The sequence below is a fragment of the Mobula birostris genome, chromosome 8 (assembly GCF_030028105.1).
Source record: "Mobula birostris isolate sMobBir1 chromosome 8, sMobBir1.hap1, whole genome shotgun sequence".
NCBI lineage: Eukaryota > Metazoa > Chordata > Chondrichthyes > Myliobatiformes > Myliobatidae > Mobula > Mobula birostris.
Window position 1 is genome coordinate 159,035,055 of NC_092377.1, and position 18,275 is coordinate 159,053,329.

Here is an 18,275-nt window from a genome sequence, read left to right on the forward strand (position 1 = left end):
ATATTTAGAGTACAAAAACTAGAATGAACCACTTATTTGGCTGAGATACTAAGCCAGTTACCTCAGTTCAGATTTTTTTTTATCTCCAATAATTTCCAAGCCTAATCAAAACAGAATATCTAAAAAATATCCACAATATAATCTTGGCAAGCTGACCCTGCAGTGTGGCACACTGGTGCGGTAGCCTTTACCACAATAATATTGGGGATGGGTGGGGTCATGCTTTCCAAGACAGAGGCTCAGTGCTCCAGCCCTGACAGAGATGGGGAGTTTCAAACTCTCGGAACCAATCTACATGACTGATGCAAGTGCCACAAATGCAAAAGGATGGGTGATGGTCATTACTGCACCCTGGGAATTATGCGTGGGATGAAAGGGGATTGGTGGGAGAGCAATTAAAGGGGGTGAAAGAAAACTATAGTTGCCATTTTCAACTTAAACAACAGCAAGGTCATGATCACTATGAACATTCTGGAAGTACACAGGTAACTCACAGAGAGATCAAAATGGCCCGTTTTGTCCTACTCCTACTGATCCTCGTGCTCAAATCCTTTGAATGAAAAGTAATGGCTACTATACGTAGTTTTGTAACAAACTATAAATAATTGCTGGTCACTTGCCCTTATCAATCTATATATGGCAGGAATATTTTTGCCAACTTTACACTGGGAATATTTTCCACTGTAAATGGATGCTTTTGCTCATGCCATGAAAGAGACGCCCGACATCAATGGTGCTAACACAGCTCCTTTAACGTGCATTTCATGTCACTACATTTTTTTCTGGACCAGCTGGAGGCAGCCTGAAGTGACTGGGTGCGCGGTACTGTTCTTTTGTGCTGTAAACTCAGCCACCTCTCTATATTTTCCACAAGCCAGCCAAATTAAACACTTCAGCAATTAGAATAAACACCGCAAACACTGGAAGTCTCAAACTAAGGCAGAAAATATACAGGATGCACAGCGGGTCTGTCAGTTTTTGACAAAGAATAGTTGTGCTAAGAGGTCAAAAGGTTAATCTACCTTTTCTTGGTCTGATTTTGATGGACCTGCTGTGAGCCTTCTGTTTGCCTGAAGGGCAGAAATGATTCGGTACAGAGCTACTTTCATGGCATAAGCCCACCCCCCCCCACTTCCTCTTTAAAAAGACAACAGCAACTGAAGCACCCCAAAATCAGCGCAATATGAAGCCAAATTCTAGTGCTAGCGATGCGTGGCGGTATGGCGTTCACATCTTACCCTTGTACTCGGCACTCAAACTCCTTCCTAATTCCACGTTTCCCTTTCTGTGCCAAAGGATCGCCTTTCCGTGTCTCACTTTACAACGGCTGCCCCTTATTGCTTTCTCTCTCACCGAGAAAGGCAGGAAATAATGTGACCGCGGTTTAACCGCCGTTTCTACGGGCGCACTGAGTTGCAGGTAAGGTGAGGATTGTAAAGTGCAACCATCTTTCATGCTACTGTCCCAGTGGCTCGGGAGATCAGTTCTATCAGTGGACGGACATGGCTCACAAGGTGTAAGGCGAGGAGGAGTTAATTCATAGTCTGTTTCACCACTGACATTGGGAGTACAGGATGAGGAAGGAGAGTCAACTGGTTCCCTTCTTAACTTGGGCATTCTGCACACACTTAAATGGTCAGTAAGTGTCATGTCACTGAAGTTACCAACAGGGTTATTACGGGAAGATGGTTTGAAGCTATTTAACTGCCAGCTTGGCGCTGGTAAAGAAACCTCAGGCGATACTGGGCATGCAGGGATTAATGAGGTCAGTGCAGTACCTGTGGGCCATGTGCCGCTGTCAGAAGTGCTTGACTTTCGTGGCCCCTTTTTCTTGAGCCTGTATTGCTCAGCTAAGTCCAGCAGTTCACCCCGTGGCTTGCGGCCATCAGGCGAAGGGGTGAAGAATTTGCTAAGGCCATCAATGAGCCCTTTGGTTTTCTTATTCATTTTCAGACGGGAAGATTTGCTGGTTCGTGAGTTCAACACACTCAGTCCGTCCAACCGGCCCGACTTAGATGAAGGGATTGCCGTGATTTTGCGTTTGCGCCCTCGACCTGGACCTTGTCTCTCTTTGTCGAATGACTGAGAACCTTTCGATCTGTGGAAGAAGAGAGGATCAGCTGAAACTAGGGTTCGGTTACTCAAAGCTCTTCTCCATTTACTGTCAAATTGCAGCTTGCAGTCATAAGACCATAAGACATAGGAATAGAATTAGGCCATTTGGCCCATTGAGTCTGTTCTGCCATTCCATCATGGCTGCTATATTATCCCTCTCAACCCTATTCTCCTGCCTTCTCCCTGAAATATTTGACACCCTTACTAATTAATAACCTATCAATCTCCACTTTAAACATACCCAATGGCTTGGCTTCCGCAGCCATCTGTGGCAATAAGTTCCACAGATTCAGTAAAAGAAATTCCTCCTTATCTCGGTTCTAAAGGAGTATCCTTGTATTCTGAGGCTGGACGGTCACGTCCTATAGGAAACATCCCCTCCACATCCTCATTCTCCTAAACCCAAGTGAGGACAAGCCCAGAGCCATCAAATGCTCCTCATATATTAACCCTTTTGTTTCCAGGATCATTTTTGTTATCCAACAGAATTCACAGGACCAAGGACACGTTCTTCCCCTGGCTATTGCAAGGTTTCCTTCCTGTGAAGTGCTCTTATCGCAGACTGTTTGCAAGTCAGAAATCCAGCCATGAACTGAGTTCCTTGGCAGCAGGAGATGTCTGCAGACCCACAACAGCTGGCAAATCCATCCTGCTGGGCTCCCAGAAGCTCATTCATAGGCCAAGTGGTTGCAAGATGGAGAGGACCTGTCATCATTAGAGAGTTTGGAATTCAAGTCATTCCATGAACATTTGAAAAAAAAATCCATGTTCATGACTTCCAGGGATTTTTTGGACTGAATACTTTGGGAGTCACCATACTCATTTGAATGCAGTGAAATATTCAAAGAGCAAGTTTCAAATTAAACACCTTATGAGAAGCTCCTCATCTTTAATGACAAGGTTCAATCTGGCTCTTCATATGGAACAAATGAATAATCTCCTCTATGTTGGAAAACAGTCATAAGCTAGTATACACTGTGTATCTATCATTCACTACATTTTGCAAAGGTCGAAATGAATGTTTCAGGATAGTTGGTGCGGGGAAGTCCAAAATACTCGTTTTGGTGGGGGCTAATTTTGATGATCGGAGACTCAGTTATGTTTTTTTTAAAATAGTGGAATTTGAAATCACAACTAACTTGACTTTCAAAATTTATTTTTATGGGAGTGGGGAGACGTTGGTAAACAGGGTTGTTGGAAGATATTAGGGTGCCCTGAGGTCCAGAATTCAAGAGCGAGGATGTAATGCTGAGGCTTTATAAGGCATTGCTGAGGCCTCATCTTGAGTATTGTGAACAGTTTTGGGCCCCTCATCTTAAAAGAGATGTGCTGGCATTGGAGAAGGTCCAGAGGAGGTTCACAAGGATAATCCCAGGAATGAAAAAAATTATCATACAAGGAATGTTTGATGGATCTGGGTCTGTACTCGCTGGAATTCAGAAGGATGAAAGGGAGATATCATTGAAACCTTTCATATGTTGAAAGGCCTGGACAGAATGGATGTGGAAAGGATGTTTCCCATGGTGGGAGAGTCTAGGACAAGAGGGCACAGCCTTATGATAGAGGGGGACTCTTTCAAAACAGAGATGCAAAGAAATTTCTTAGCCAAAGGGTGGTGAATTTGTGGAATTTGTTGCAACGTGCAGTTGTGGAGGCCAGGTCGTTGGGCGTATTTAAGGCAGATTGACAGGTTCTTGACTGGACATGGCATCGAAAATTATGGGGAGAAGGCTGGGAACTGGGGTTGAGGAGGAGATTAAAAAAAGGATCAGCCATGATTGAATGGCGGAGCAGACTCGATGGGCCAGATGGTCTAATTCTGCTCCTATGTCTTATTATAGAAACAGAGAAAACCTACAGCACAATACAGGCCCTTCGGCCCACAAAGTTGTGCCGAACCTGTCTCAACCACTTCACACTTATCTGGGTTGAACTCCATCTGCCACTTCTCAGCCCAGTTTTGCATCCTATCAATGTCCCGCTGTAACCTCTGACAGGCCTCCACACTATCCACAACATCTCCAACCTTTGTGTCATCAGCAAACTTACTAACCCATCCCTCCACTTCTTCATCCACGTCATTTATAAAAATCACGAAGAGTAAGGGTCCCAGAACAGATCCCTGAGGCATACCACTGGTCACCGACCTCCATGCTCTATGGTCTACATTGCACTGACTAGCATTAATATTTCACAAAGGTGGTTAATACATAGGGCCAAAGCACTTTAAAATAAAAACAGTGACTGCAAACTGTGAATATGAAGCAAGGTAAAGGCTGAATTATCTCATTTCATTCAGTTTTGAAGCAATTGACCCAAAGACAAAACTGAAACGTCTCCCAACAAGCCACAATACGCTAAGCAATCGGAGAGTGAAATGTATGATTTCCATGTGGGCAATAAGACCATACAGCTGAAATCACTACATTGTTGGGTGCAAACAGCTGCAGAGTGGAGAACCTTAGGATATTTTCATGAAGTGTCACCCAATCTTTCTCATCCACACTCTCACTGTTGGCTGGCAATAAACTTTGGCAAGTTATTTTAAATAGTACAGGAGGAATTCATTATTGTAAAACTTGGAAACTGAAAGAAACTCACAATTTGCATTTAAACATTTTTTCCTCATCCAGATTTCCCACAGTCGCTTAATGGCAAACTTCTTCTCTAGAGCAGGGACTGAACCTATTAACATTGTCTTGGTGAGAACAGTACTACCAAATAAGTCATGGTTGACATGCAAAAACAAAACTACAGTGGATTCTGGTTAGTTGGGCCATCGGTTAATCAGGGCAACCGCTTTTTCGGGACAACTCTTAAAGAACAAAAACAAATCGAGGAAATAGCTGCGACTCCTGTTGTTTATTTAGGACACTATGCTGCTTAATTGAGGCAGGATACTGTTGCTGAACATTTTCTAACTAGCATCAGTCGTGTGCATGTCTCGTGCTCGTGAAGAGCGAAGTTTTTAAATAGCTTCACTTGCATATTTGTGTTCAAAAGACAGTGATTTTTGCTATTGATAGTTGGCAAGTAACAAACAGTAAGACAATTCAGAACTGTTTTGTTTACTGTGGTTTCAAAGCTTCAGGCTTAGAGATGCCAGAAACAGCCAGGATTGAAATTGAAATGACTTCACTACTTCAACAAGTTAAGGATTATGAAGAGTTTGAATGTATCAACAACCATCTTGAACGCTACAATGAAAAAGATGATTTGGAGGATGCAATCGTTAAAAGCACTGCTTGAAGGGAATTCATTATCTACACTCGGTGTCTGTGCTGATTTTGTTCATTTACAGTCAATACAGTGAATAAACTCCTCTGATAACTATTAGGAACTAATGCACAGTTTTACAGTATTGTAGTAGTTTTAGTACTCAGTTAAACGGTAGTTTATCTTTTTTATACCATTTTTAATTATTTCCATGGAACTTCAGCTACTTGGCACAGCTGCTTAATTAGGCCAAAATGTGCTGGTCCTGATGTGTCCCAATTAACTGGAATCTACTATATATCATAAACTCAAGAGATTGAGCAGATATTGAAAATCCAGACTTACAAAACATCATGGATGGTAAGTATATGAAGGGCTATGGTCCCAGTGTAGGCGAATGGGAGTAGGCAGTTTAAATGGCTCGCCACAAACTAGATGGACCAAAGAGCCTGCTTCTGTTCTGTAGCTTTCTATCACTCTATGACTCTAAGTGCCGGATGAACTCAGCAGCAACTATGGAGAGGAGTAAACAGCCAACTTCATGGACCAGGACCCTTCAGCGGGGGGGGGGGGGGGGGGGAGGGGGGGGCGGTGGGAAATGCCAGAATCAGAAGGTGGTGGCAGTGGAATAAGTGCAATTAAAAGGAGATAGGTGAAACCAGGTGAGGGGGAAGATAGATGGATGGGCGAGAGAAAAGGAAGTGGGAAGCTGGAAGGTGCATTGTATTCATCCGTGTCTATACCTGTGCAATAATGTAATGACTGCTAATACAGAATCTGTTACCAAGTGTTAAAAATATGACAAACCAATTTTACTGGCAAACAAGTTGCCAATTTAAATTCAACAGAATAAATACAAACCAGTTCTAGAACTGCAGTTCAAGCAAAAACTTCTGGGGAATTCAAAATTGTACCTCAGGTGTAATCACTTGCTTTGTTTTGAGTGATGGCTTAAAGTCTTGCTATTTGGACTAGCTGTTTGCTTTTAACTCCTGCTACTTTTGCTGAAGTTAGGAGTAAACTACAACAGGAAGTATGGGTTTTACAGAAACATAGTGCTATATAAAGTGCTACAGCAGTGTCTATTTATAAGCAGTAATTGCACCCCAGTAACATGGACAGACTCAGATCCTGCAAGTGCTGAACATGTGTAGGGACTTAAAAATCAATACTTGGGTGAGGATTATCCATTTCATTCTCAGGCAAGCTGTGAGGTAAACAATTGCTCTTCGGAGATCTTTTCACTGTCTCTCTCACTAGGACTGCAAAATAATTAAATATGTTTGCTGAGTCTTCAAGGCCTTTTCTCTTGGGGTACATTCAACAAACTGTACTTATTCTGAACATTAGGTGGTCCCACAGCTCCTGTCAACCCTGAGAAGCTCTGCTCAATTCCATACTCGCTGTGGAAGCTGCTGCTCCAGCAGCACCACCATCTAATCACACAGGTTACAGCTTGGTTATAAATAGTTTCCTTTTGTAGTTCACTGGCCACTTTACAAAATCAATCCCCATTAGAAGTCAAAGCAATGTGTGAGTTTTGGTGGACTTAGGAGCTTAGCTTCTACACAAGAGTACTGCATCCTGTTTTCTTTATACTACCTTGATGTCATTAGGAAGGGCATGATTTGTCTGGATGACAGGCAAAACAAATACTTTTCACTGTATCTTGGTACATGGGACAGTAATAAATGGTTATCAAAAATAATTTAGCAATCAACATGCATGGAAGTTGCTAAAACATCTCAGGTTAAAGACCTAACATTGGACGTCTCTATAAAGTCACCTTCATGAAACCCTAAGGCTGTTTTGCTCTTCAAAAATGCAGTTAACTTGCTAAGTACGGCCAGACTTTTCTGTTTTATCCCAACAGTAAACCATTAATTTACCTCTTGAAATTGTTCATGGCCCAGACTCTATTTTGCCTTTCTGCTAAAGTGATAAAGTGGCTGGCATGCATTTCATGTCATTATGTCTTGGCAAACCAACGTAGCACAGCAGTGATCAGAAAGCAAAAATAAAACCTGGAAATCTGAAGTAAAAATACTAAAGTGAGAAATACTCAGCTGGTCAGGCAGCATCCACAAAGAAATGCTGAAAGATTAACTCTTGCTTCTTTCCATAAATGTGCTGCCTGAATTTCTGAGTATTTCGCAAATTTCTCATTTCTGTAGCTCTCTGTGTTTGGACGAAACATTCCAAGACAAGGCTTCACTTTGTGACATACTTACACTGTTGTTTTCTTTAATCTATTTTTTGAGTGCCCTATTGCAGTTGCATAGCGCCTTTTAATCTGTACCGCTTTCTTGTGTAACAGTTTTCTTCCCTTTTTCCGTGGCCGACAAATCTGACACACCCACATGCCTGTGAGGGAATTGCAAAATCAGATCATACTGTTCGCTTTTATTTACAGCAAAACTTACAATCCAAAGTTTACAAAGCTTGGAAACTATGAAAACAGAACACCAAGGCAATTGTGTCTTGTGATTATGCCTCGAAAGGGAAAAATATTTCTCGGCCTCTATATTATATTAATGGCAGAATTATTGGATTTGTAAAGGGGATCCATTAACTAATTGTTTGGCAAATGCCAACTTTGTGCATCAGAAGAGCCAAAGTTACAGGGAGAGATTGAATGGTTGAAGACTTTATTCCCTAGAGCATTGGAGAATGAGGAGAGATTTGATACAGATATACAAAATTATGAAGGGCATAGATACAAGTGGGCTTCTTCCACTAAGGTTGGGTGAGACGAGAACTAGAGGTCAAGTGTTAAGGATGAACGGTGAAATGTTTAAGGGGAACATGAGAGGAATCTTTACTCAGAGGATGGTGAGAGTGTGGAACGAGCTGCCAGTAGAAGTGGTGGATGCAGGTTTGATTTCAACATTTTTTGAGAAATATGAATAGGTACATGGAGGACTATGGTCCAGGTACAGGTCGATGGGACAGGACAGAATAATAATTCAACATGAATGAGGTGGCCAAAGTGCCTGTTTCTGTACTATAGTGTTCTACCACTCCATAAGTCACTTACAGTGATATAAACAGGTGCCTTCCATGTAACCAGGAACCATTGCATTTCGAAGATTATATACATCACTAATTGAACAAGTGTCAAGCACTAGTGCTCCCATCAACTTGGGTGTCAAAAATTGACAATGGGTCTCTGGATGTACAAATGCTGCACTGGACGGTGCAAATCTTTCTAATATACTCCGACTGCGCATCAGACTGGAATTACAAGCAGTATTAGTCATGTATAGAAATGGATCAGAACACACAGGATGTTACTATTCTTTTGAGTTTTCATCACAGAGAATGTTTTGTCCAATTATAATCAACTGTTCTAATGCCGGTGTTTATCCAAACAGCTATTAAATAATACAAAAAGAACAGTGTGATTCAAAGGAAGTTATATCAGTTGGTTTAAAAACGCAAACACAAGGAAATCTGCAGGTGCTGGAATTTCAAGCAATACACATAAAAATTGCTGGTGAACGCAGCAGGCCAGGCAGCATCTATAGGAAGAGGTACAGTCGACGTTTCCGGCCAAGACCCTTCGTCAGGACTAACTGAAAGAAGAGACAGTAAGAGACTAGAAAATGGGAGGGATAGGGGGAGATCTGAAATGATAGGAGAAGACAGGAGGGGGAGGGACGGAGCCAAGAGCTGGACAGTTGATTGGCAAAAGGGATATGAGAGGATCATGAGACAGGAGGCCTAGAGAGAAAGAAAGGTGGAGGGGGGAAGCCGAGAGGATGGGCAAGGAGTATAGTGAGCGGGACAGAGGAAGAAAAAGGAGAATTTTGCCAATCAACTTTCCAGCTCTTAGCTCCATCCCTCCCCCTCCTGTCTTCTCCTATCATTTCAGATCTCCCCCTCCCCCTCCCACTTTCAAATCTCTTACTATCTCTTCTTTCAGTTAGTCCTGACGAAGGGTCTCGGCCCGAAACATCGACTGTACCTCTCCCTATAGATGCTGCCTGGCCTGCTGCATTCACCAGCAATTTTTATGTGTGCTGCTTGTATATCAGTTGGTTTATGTTATAATTTGACAAATTACCTAAAAATGAATTCAAATAATTACCTCAAGTTCAATTTAAATTTAATAATTAAATTTCATAAAACATACATAACAGAAATTTTATGATTTTAGTCTCCTAGATTATAACATAGCAAAGTTTTCCAAACAAGAATAACTTCAGCATACTGTGCGATCTTGGACGTTTAATATTGCTGAATCTCATTGTTTGAAAATCAAGTCATGTATGATCGTTAAAACCAAGATTTATTCCACCAACCACATTGAGAATTTTTAGCATATGTTTAAAGTTGGAAGTAAATTTTATTATTAGAGGACATATACATCACCATATACTATGCTGAGATTCATTTTCTTATGGGCATACTCCCTGTCCTATCCTGTTAACAAAAGAATATTGTTCTTCCTTTACTCTCCACTCCCCCTTCCTCTCCATCTGCCCATTACCTATACATTCTTGCTTTTATTCCATGTGTCACCATTCTCTCCTATAATATCTTATTTTCTTCAGTCCTTTTAATTCCACATCCCATTCCCATTCTGACATGTCTATCCACGGCCTCCTCTACTGTAAAGATGAAGCCACACTCAGGTTGGAAGAACAACACCTTATATTCCGTCTGGGTAGCCTCCAACCTGATGGCATGAACATTGACTTCTCTAACTTCCACTAATGCCCCACCTCCCCCTCGTACTCCATCTGTTACTTATTTTTATACACACATTCTTTCTCTCACTCTCCTTTTTCTCCCTCTGTCCCTCTGAATATACCCCTTGCCCATCCTCTGGGTACCCCCCCCCCCCCACCTCCTTGTCTTTCTTCCCGGACCTCCTGTCCCATGATCCTCTCATATCCCTTTTGCCTATCACCTGTCCAGCTCTTGGCTCCATCCCTCCCCCTCCTGTCTTCTCCTATCATTTTGGATCTCCCCCTCCCCCTCCAACTTTCAAATCCCTTACTCACTCTTCCTTCAGTTAGTCCTGACGAAGGGTCTCGGCCTGAAACATCGACTGCACCTCTTCCTAGAGATGCTGGCTGGCCTGCTGCGTTCACCAGCAACTTTGATGTGTGTTTCTTCAGTCCTTTGTCACTTCTACTTATCACCTCCCACTTCTGACATCATTCCCACTCTCACTCCCCTCCCTCACCTAGCTATCACCTGGATTCAACCATCACCTGCCAAGCTTTTGCTCATCCTTTCTCCCACATTTTTTAACATTGCAAACTCCCCTCTTTCCTCCTAGTCCTGATGAACAGCCCTGACCCAAAACACTTCCTTCCTAGCGTGTTGGACCAGACAGTCAGCCATTCTTGTCTGGTGCGTGGTGTCAGGATTGGTCTCCTTTCGGATTAACCGGGTCACGATATGAACATTCCTGACTCGACCCTTGTTTTTTGTACGAGGCTGAGTGGCTAGCTCAACGCTCAACCCGGCATGGATGGAAAGTGTGCTCGGGGGTGGGGGGAGGGCCCCGACTTGGATTCGAACTTGGGAGCCTCCAAAAGTCCGACGCTGATGCCACTGCTCCTTTGTGTGTTGTTCCACATTACTAATATGTGCTAACTGTGACATTACTGATGCAGGTTCCTTAAGGTTGTTATAGTCCAGGGAGGTCATGGGAACAAGCTCCCACCACCTATTAAATGCTCCCAATGACGTGTGCCTCAAATAGTCTTTGACAACCAAGTCCTACTCCTGACTTTTACATGTGGCTTAGCTACTAAGCCTGGTGGAACCGTTTCTACTGACAGGAAAAGAGGCAGAGGTAGGTTACTGACACCTTAAAACCAGTCATTTCGGGCAAATGAGGCTCGTCAGCTGTGGTTGGCTGCTCACCTAGGAGAAGGAAAATCTGAAACCTCCACTGCCTTGCAGCTATACCCACTCATCTTCAGGAGTAAACCCCAAGGAAAGGTCTAGAGCTGGAGTCCCTAAGGCAGTCCTATGTTGAGTTCAATGCTGACTGGCAACTCCTGCAATGCGCTGGTGCCAAACTGTATTGGTCTCTGCTGTCCTTTGGATTCATCAGCTATGTGGAGAAGAGGAGCCTGCAGCATGGGCAACAATTTGCTCTCCATGTCGTACTGCCTTGCACATCACGTAGACAGCGAGGATACAGTATCCATGGTCGACACCAATCAACAGAGGGCCTCAAGTCAATAATCCAGAGAGAAAGGAGTTTAACAAACTACCCTTCAGAGAATTTGCAAAATCAGTTATAATGTTGGCTTAACAGGCCAGTTGATTTTATTCATCACAAGTTTCAACTGTTTCCCTGGGTTTCCTGCCAGTTAGGTTTTTATATACAAAAAATACCCCATTATTGCCACAGGGAATTGAAAAGGCACAAAGATGGGTAAAGAGGAAAAGGCCAAGTTATCAAATTATGACAGCAAAACATTTTAAAACTGTCAGTTGTTCTATAAGATGCTATCCTTTAATCACTAATATAAAAAGCTGCCCTGCTGCTGCTTTTAGCAATCCCTAATTCATTTTAAGAAATATTTTTGAGGGCTGCATTCTGCAACAGCCTGAAGTTTTTGCGCAAAGTCTAGTTGGTCTCTTATCTTCAGTGACAAAAACACTTAATATTTATTAGCAAATACAATACTTGAGCAATCAAAAACAATGAAACATTTATTTGCACGAACCTACTTTGACCAGAATTACTTTCTGTGGGAGAACAGCAATAGACAACTGAAACCACCACAAGAATCAGGCTTGAAATTTGTTGTACAGGTGACTACTTAATGGGCTGAATTTCATCATGGGTATATTTTAGTTACTGAACCGGTATTTAGAGGCAGAACTTCAAATCCTATCATGACAGCAGGGGAATTAATATCAAACAAGCTATTTGTTCTAATGATATTAAAAATGCAAACACGAGGAAATCTGCAGATGCTGGAATTTCAAGCAACGCACATAAAAGTTGATGGTGAACGCAGCAGGCCAGGCAGCATCTCTAGGAAAAGGTACAGTCGACGTTTCGGGCCAAGACCCTTCGTCAGGACCTGTGTGTTGTTCTAATGATATATTTGATTCGGCAAACTTCAAAGTACATTTATTATCAAAATAGTCATAGTCATACTTTATTGATCCCAGTGGAAAATGGATATATGTCAGCCTGAGATTAATTTTCTTGCAGGCATTTAACAGTAGAAAAAAAGAAATACAATAGAATTAATAGAAAACTACACAAAAAATAAAAACTGACATACAATGTGCAAAAGAAGGCAAACTACAAATACATAACACATCATAATATCAATAAATAAATGGATAAATCAATCAATCAATCAGAACACAGAGTCTTGGAAAGTGAGTGCATAAGTTGTGGAATCAGTTCAGTGTTGGGATGAATGGAGTTATCCATGCTGCTTCAGGACCCTGATCGTTGAAGGGTGATAACTGTTCCTGAACTTGGTGGTGTGGGACCTGAGGCTCCTGTATCTCCTTTCTGATGGCAACAGTGAGAAGTGAGCATGGCCTGCATGGTGGGGGTCCTTGATGATGGATGCAGCTCCCTTGTGCCAGCGTGAGAAGAATGTTTAAACTTCACCAAACCTACTTTCCTTTCCCAGCCTGGCCTTGAATGATATACATAGATAAACATTACCAATCTTAACTCCCCTCTCAAGTTATTTAAGGTTGGGTAATGAAGCTTGACCTTGCCAGTGTTATCCATCTCTAATGAACGGATAATCAAAAGAGAATTCCTACCTTTGGGCATCCTGGTAAGAGGTGGATCACAACATTCCATGTGAAAACCTCGATCACAAGAGTCACAGAACAACATGTTATCCTGCAGAGACAGAGTGATAACGATTATTGCAATTTATTTGAAAATAGAACCATCACACATCAGACTTTACTGATTGCCACAAAGACTCAAATACACTAGGGTGGCTGGATTTACAAGATTCACCCAATAAAAAAATAGTTTCTTTGTAATTTGTTGAACAAAGTTTGTGAAATTTTACTCTAAGCAGCCAATTCCTGGCCTTTTCCTATTAACTACACAATTTAAAGATATTGATCAGCAGATTATGAGCCACAACACAAAATCCATGCTATGGTTTAAAAACAATAATTTTAGCAATATTTACAGGCAGATATTACAAAAAAAATAGAGTAACAACCATCATAATAATTACACGTAAACTTGTTCACCTTCAATCAAAACTCTGCTCTGGGAAAAAATCCCTTTTCTCATCAGAAAACTGTGCCATATTTATCTTTCCATCACCTTCAAAGTCTGACTTACTAAAGATATTCTATAAATGTAAGTTGTTCTTGCCAACTTAATAAAAGTAACAAATTTATTCTAGGCTTTAAACTGAGTAAAATATCCCATTGCAATTCTTGCAATTCACAGAAGCATTTATCAAAGAAAATGAAAATAATAATACAGGTGAGGAAACGTCTGACCCTGAAACTTCAACTGTTTATTCCTTTCCATTGATGCTGCCTGATCTGCTGAATTCCACAAGCATTTTGTGTGTGCTGCCTTGGATTTCCAGCATCTGTAGATTTTCTTGTGTTTGTAAAACATCTTAAGGTCATTTTAAAAGAGAAAGGGAGGGAAAGCCAGAGAGATTTCAAATATTTGGGTTATATAGTAAAAACGATGCCACTGATGATGGAGCAATGAAAATTGAAGACGTGCACAAGCCCAGAACTGGAGCGGCTCAGCAGCCACGACATTAGAGGTGGTCTCGAAGACTAAGAGGCCAAAAGGTCCTTAGAGAAACAGGGATGAAAATTTTAACATCACAGGTAATGACTAATTGAGAATTACAGGGAACCAGCAAAAAACTGAATGAACAGGACATGATGGGCAAATTGACAGCAAGGTTTGAGTTGAGTCAAGTCAAGAGAGAGGTTAAAGTTGGAGATTGACAGAACAGCATTGGAACAGTGCCGGCAGAATCCAGGGGTTTGTCTGCAATTGGGCTGATTTCCCTACTCGTTCCAACATCTCCAAGATTCCTTCACGAGACCTGCCACTTTTTAAGATGATCAGGTATAGGAGCAGAGTTTAGCCATTGCACCAATCAAGCCTGTTCCACCATTCAATCATGGCTGACCATTTCTGACCAGCACTCAATAACTTTACGAGATATAGGAAACATGTTAACAGCTTTTTTTCTTTGAAGGTTGTAGCTTAAAGAATGAATTTCCATTATTTACCATGGCACTCAGAAATTTTAATTATGTATCCATTTTCTTATTGATCCATTCCACAAATCCACTGTATAATTCCAACATAGTGCCCAATGCCATTACAAGCGTCTCACTGACTGAGAGTCATTTAGATGTTTAGATTTCACCTCATCTACAATATATGTGTTATCAAAAGATAATTCACTGCATCAGCACAAAATTCTATTTTTGCTGCTGGTGCAGTCCCTACTTGGTTAAACTGCTGCCCTTGAGAGCAATGTTAATGAGAAGTGGACTAAAATTTTAAGGCTTTTAATGTTTCGTTGACATAACCAGACTTCAAAGCTAAATAGTCTCTTTTATTCCTCTTTAATGTATTTGGTACCTTCAGACAGCCATCTTTTCAATCCATTTTCGATCATCATTACTGGTTTCCAAGGCTCAAGAAATGTCTAGCATTACAAAATGCAACCCTCAAAATGAACCGTTCAGCTAAGTTGGTACATACCCAAAACTCGAGGGTAAACATGACAAAATGGGCTTGTTTATCACTGAAGAGGGCTGTGCATCAAACCACTTGACAAAGCCATCAATAATTTCAGTTAAAATTTATTAAAAACCAAAGCAACCCCACACAAAACACTGGAGAAACTCAGCAGGTCAGGCAGCACTTATGGAAAAGAGTAAAGTCGACGTTTCAGCCCGAGACCCTTCTTCAGGAGCTTTTAGCACACGTAAAAGATAATGAACTGCTTACTGTACTGTGGCACAAAAACTTGTTTGATTAAACAAGAAGAACCGACCAAGGATTATATCAAGGAAACTGTGTGACATGGAGGTAAGAGAATGTCAGTCATTTTTTTTAGGTTCATCGCAGGAGTTCCCAGCCTTTTTATTTCATGGACCCCTACCATTGAGGGAGTCCGCAGACCCTAAGTTAGGAACCCCTGGTTTAATGTTTTCTTCCTGTTATTGGGTAAATTATTCTGATCTTTCACAAAACTGCCATTAAGCGGGAAGTAAAAGAATGAACTGCTGCCAAACACAAAGAATCCAACAAGGGCTCCTTGTTTGAATATGTGCAACATGCTGCTTCTTTCAATTTGCACATTTGAACTTCAGCACCACAACACCAGCGACATACCTACACTCACCAGCATCTCACCTACATATGAGACTCCATATGCTCTAAGAACACAATCCAGGTCTGAAGCGACTCAAGGCTGCCACTGTTGTTGAGTGTATTCCACATTGTAATGAGTTAAGTGTAATACATCACAGTCACGATCAGACTTTGCAGAACCCCAACACTATTCAACAATTTCTTTTTAAAGTCTTGGGATAAAATATATTTGAACTTCTGCAACTTTAACTCCAAATGTAGCTGCAGATGAATGGAATATCTGATGGCAGATAGGTTAATACAAAGGATCTAGTCACAAGTACGGCTACAAAGAAGGTAGGAAGTAATAGGCAGATAATGAAGGTTTTTCTATGACAGTGACAAAATGTTCTGCTCTGAGTGATTTCGTGTTTCACCCAGAGGTTAGTGAATTTGTGCTCCTGATTCCTTCATCTTCAGCCCTTTACCTCTTCTATCCATCACCTCCCAGCTTCTCACATCATACCCTCCTTCCCCCAACCATCCAATTTCCCCCTCAACAAGCTTTCACCCATCACATCACCTGCCACCTTGAACTCCTCCCCATCTTATTCATCTTCTTATTCTGGGTTCTTCCTCTTTCCTTTCCAGATCTGATAAAGTGGCTTGACTGTTAATTCCTCTCCAAAGATGCTGGCTGGCCTGCTGAGTTGCTCCAACATAGAAACACAGAAAACCTACAGCACAATACAGGCCCTTCAGCCCACAATGCTGTGCCACACATGTACTTACTTTAGAAATTACCAAGGGTTACCCATAGCCCTCTATTTTTCTAAGCTTCATGTACCTATCCAAGAGTCTCTTAAAAGACCCTATTGTATCCGTGTGTGTTACAGTGAATTTGTGGAAGTGGGCTCCAAAGACTCAGTCACTGAATAGATCAAAGGCAGAAGCTGATAGATTTTAGACAATAAAGGAATCTAGGGATACGAGGATGATGCAGGAAAGCAGCACTGAGGTGAAAGAAATATCACATTAGATAAAGATGCTGTACTCCCTCAACTCAGTTCAGGTGGGCTACAGAGGTCACTTAAAAGAAAACAAGTACTTTGTGGTCTTTGATCCAACAAACATAAACTACAAACATCATTCACTTATAAGGGGCTCCCTGTAATCCAGTTTCTTCTCTCTTACCTCCAACCTACCCATCACCCAAACACTCCTATTGGGATTCCTTCCCCATCAGTTCCTATTGGCCACCCTACCTCCCTTATTCAGTTCCATGTTCCACCACCTTTTCCTACCAGATTCCATCAGTTGCAGCATTTTGTTGCCCCCGCCTATCACCACACAGTCTCCGTCAGTATTTCACTCCTCCTCACATGGATCCACCTACCGTTTGCCAATTCTCCAGATTCAGAATTTTTATCACATGTACATTGCAGCCTCAAGCTGTGGTGTTGCCAGCTTACAGCCACCAGGAGGGGGGCGCCAGAGCCAGTGCACTCGACTTGGGGTGGTGCAGTACAGCATCCAGGCTGGAGGCAGTTCTGCCTTCCCAGTATTTGCTCAGCAGAAGACAAGCTGCATTGTGGTCGACTGCAGATTTCTGCGGCATTCCTGGACTCAGGATCTGAACTATCTTTCTTTGTGTGGCTGTATTTTACTGATATCTTACTTGTGCTTGCTACCCTGTATGTGCTAAGTGTGCTTTGTACTGTGTGTGACTATTGGTACCATGTTTTGTACCTTGGCGCCAGAGTAAGGCTGTCTCATTTGGCTGTATTCATCGGTATTTATGTATGCTTGAATGACAATTAAACTTGCACTGGGGCTCCACAGGGGACTGTCTTGTCCCCCTTTCTCTTCACCATTTACACCTCGGACTTCAATTACTGCACAGAGTCTTGTCATCTTCAGAAGTTTTCTGATGACTCTGCCATAGTTGGATGCATCAGCAAGGGAGATGAGATTGAGTACATGGCTACAGTAGGAAACTTTGTCACATGGTGTGAGCAGAATTATCTGCAGCTTAATGTGAAAAAGACTAAGGAGCTGGTGGTAGATCTGAGGAGAGCTAAGGTACCAGTGACCCCTGTTTCTATCCAGGGGGTCAGTGTGGACATGGTGGAGGATTACAAATACCTGGGGATACGAATTGACAATAAACTGAACTGGTCTAAGAACACTGAGGCTATCTACAAGAAGGGTCAGAGCCGTCTCTATTTCCTAAGGAGACTGAGGTCCTTTAACATCTGCCGGATGATGCTGAGGATGTTCTACGAGTCTGTGGTGGCCAGTGCTATCATGTTTGCTGTTGTTTGCTAGGGCAGCAGGCTGAGGGTAGCAGACACCAACAGAATCAACAAACTCATTCGTAAGGCCAGTGATGTTGTGGGGATGGAACTAGACTCTCTGACAATGGTGTCTGAAAAGAAGATGCTGTCTAAGTTGCATGCCATCTTGGTCAATGTCTCCCATCCACTACATAATGTACTGGATGGGCGCAGGATTACATTCAGCCAGAGACTCATTCCTCCAAGATGCAGCACAGAGCGTCATAGGAAGTCATTCCTGCCTGTGGCCATCAAACTTTACAACTCCTCCCTTGGAGGGTTGGGCACCTTTA

General features: G+C 42.0%; 1 protein-coding gene across 2 annotated transcripts in view; it reads right to left on the reverse strand.

Annotated features, from left to right (window-relative positions):
* LOC140201864 (histone acetyltransferase KAT6A-like) overlaps positions 1–18,275 on the reverse strand; it is a 198,848-nt gene that overhangs the window by 78,435 nt on the left and 102,138 nt on the right. The window contains exons 5-7 of one of the 2 annotated variants that reach the window (XM_072266610.1): positions 13,102–13,183; positions 7,563–7,695; positions 1,779–2,098 (exon numbers count right to left, since the gene is read on the reverse strand). In XM_072266610.1, the coding sequence (XP_072122711.1) occupies positions 1,779–2,098; positions 7,563–7,695; positions 13,102–13,183 (535 nt within the window). Of the gene's footprint in view, positions 1–1,238; positions 2,099–7,562; positions 7,696–13,101; positions 13,184–18,275 lie in introns of both variants that reach the window. The other variant, XM_072266609.1, reaches the window with a different exon arrangement.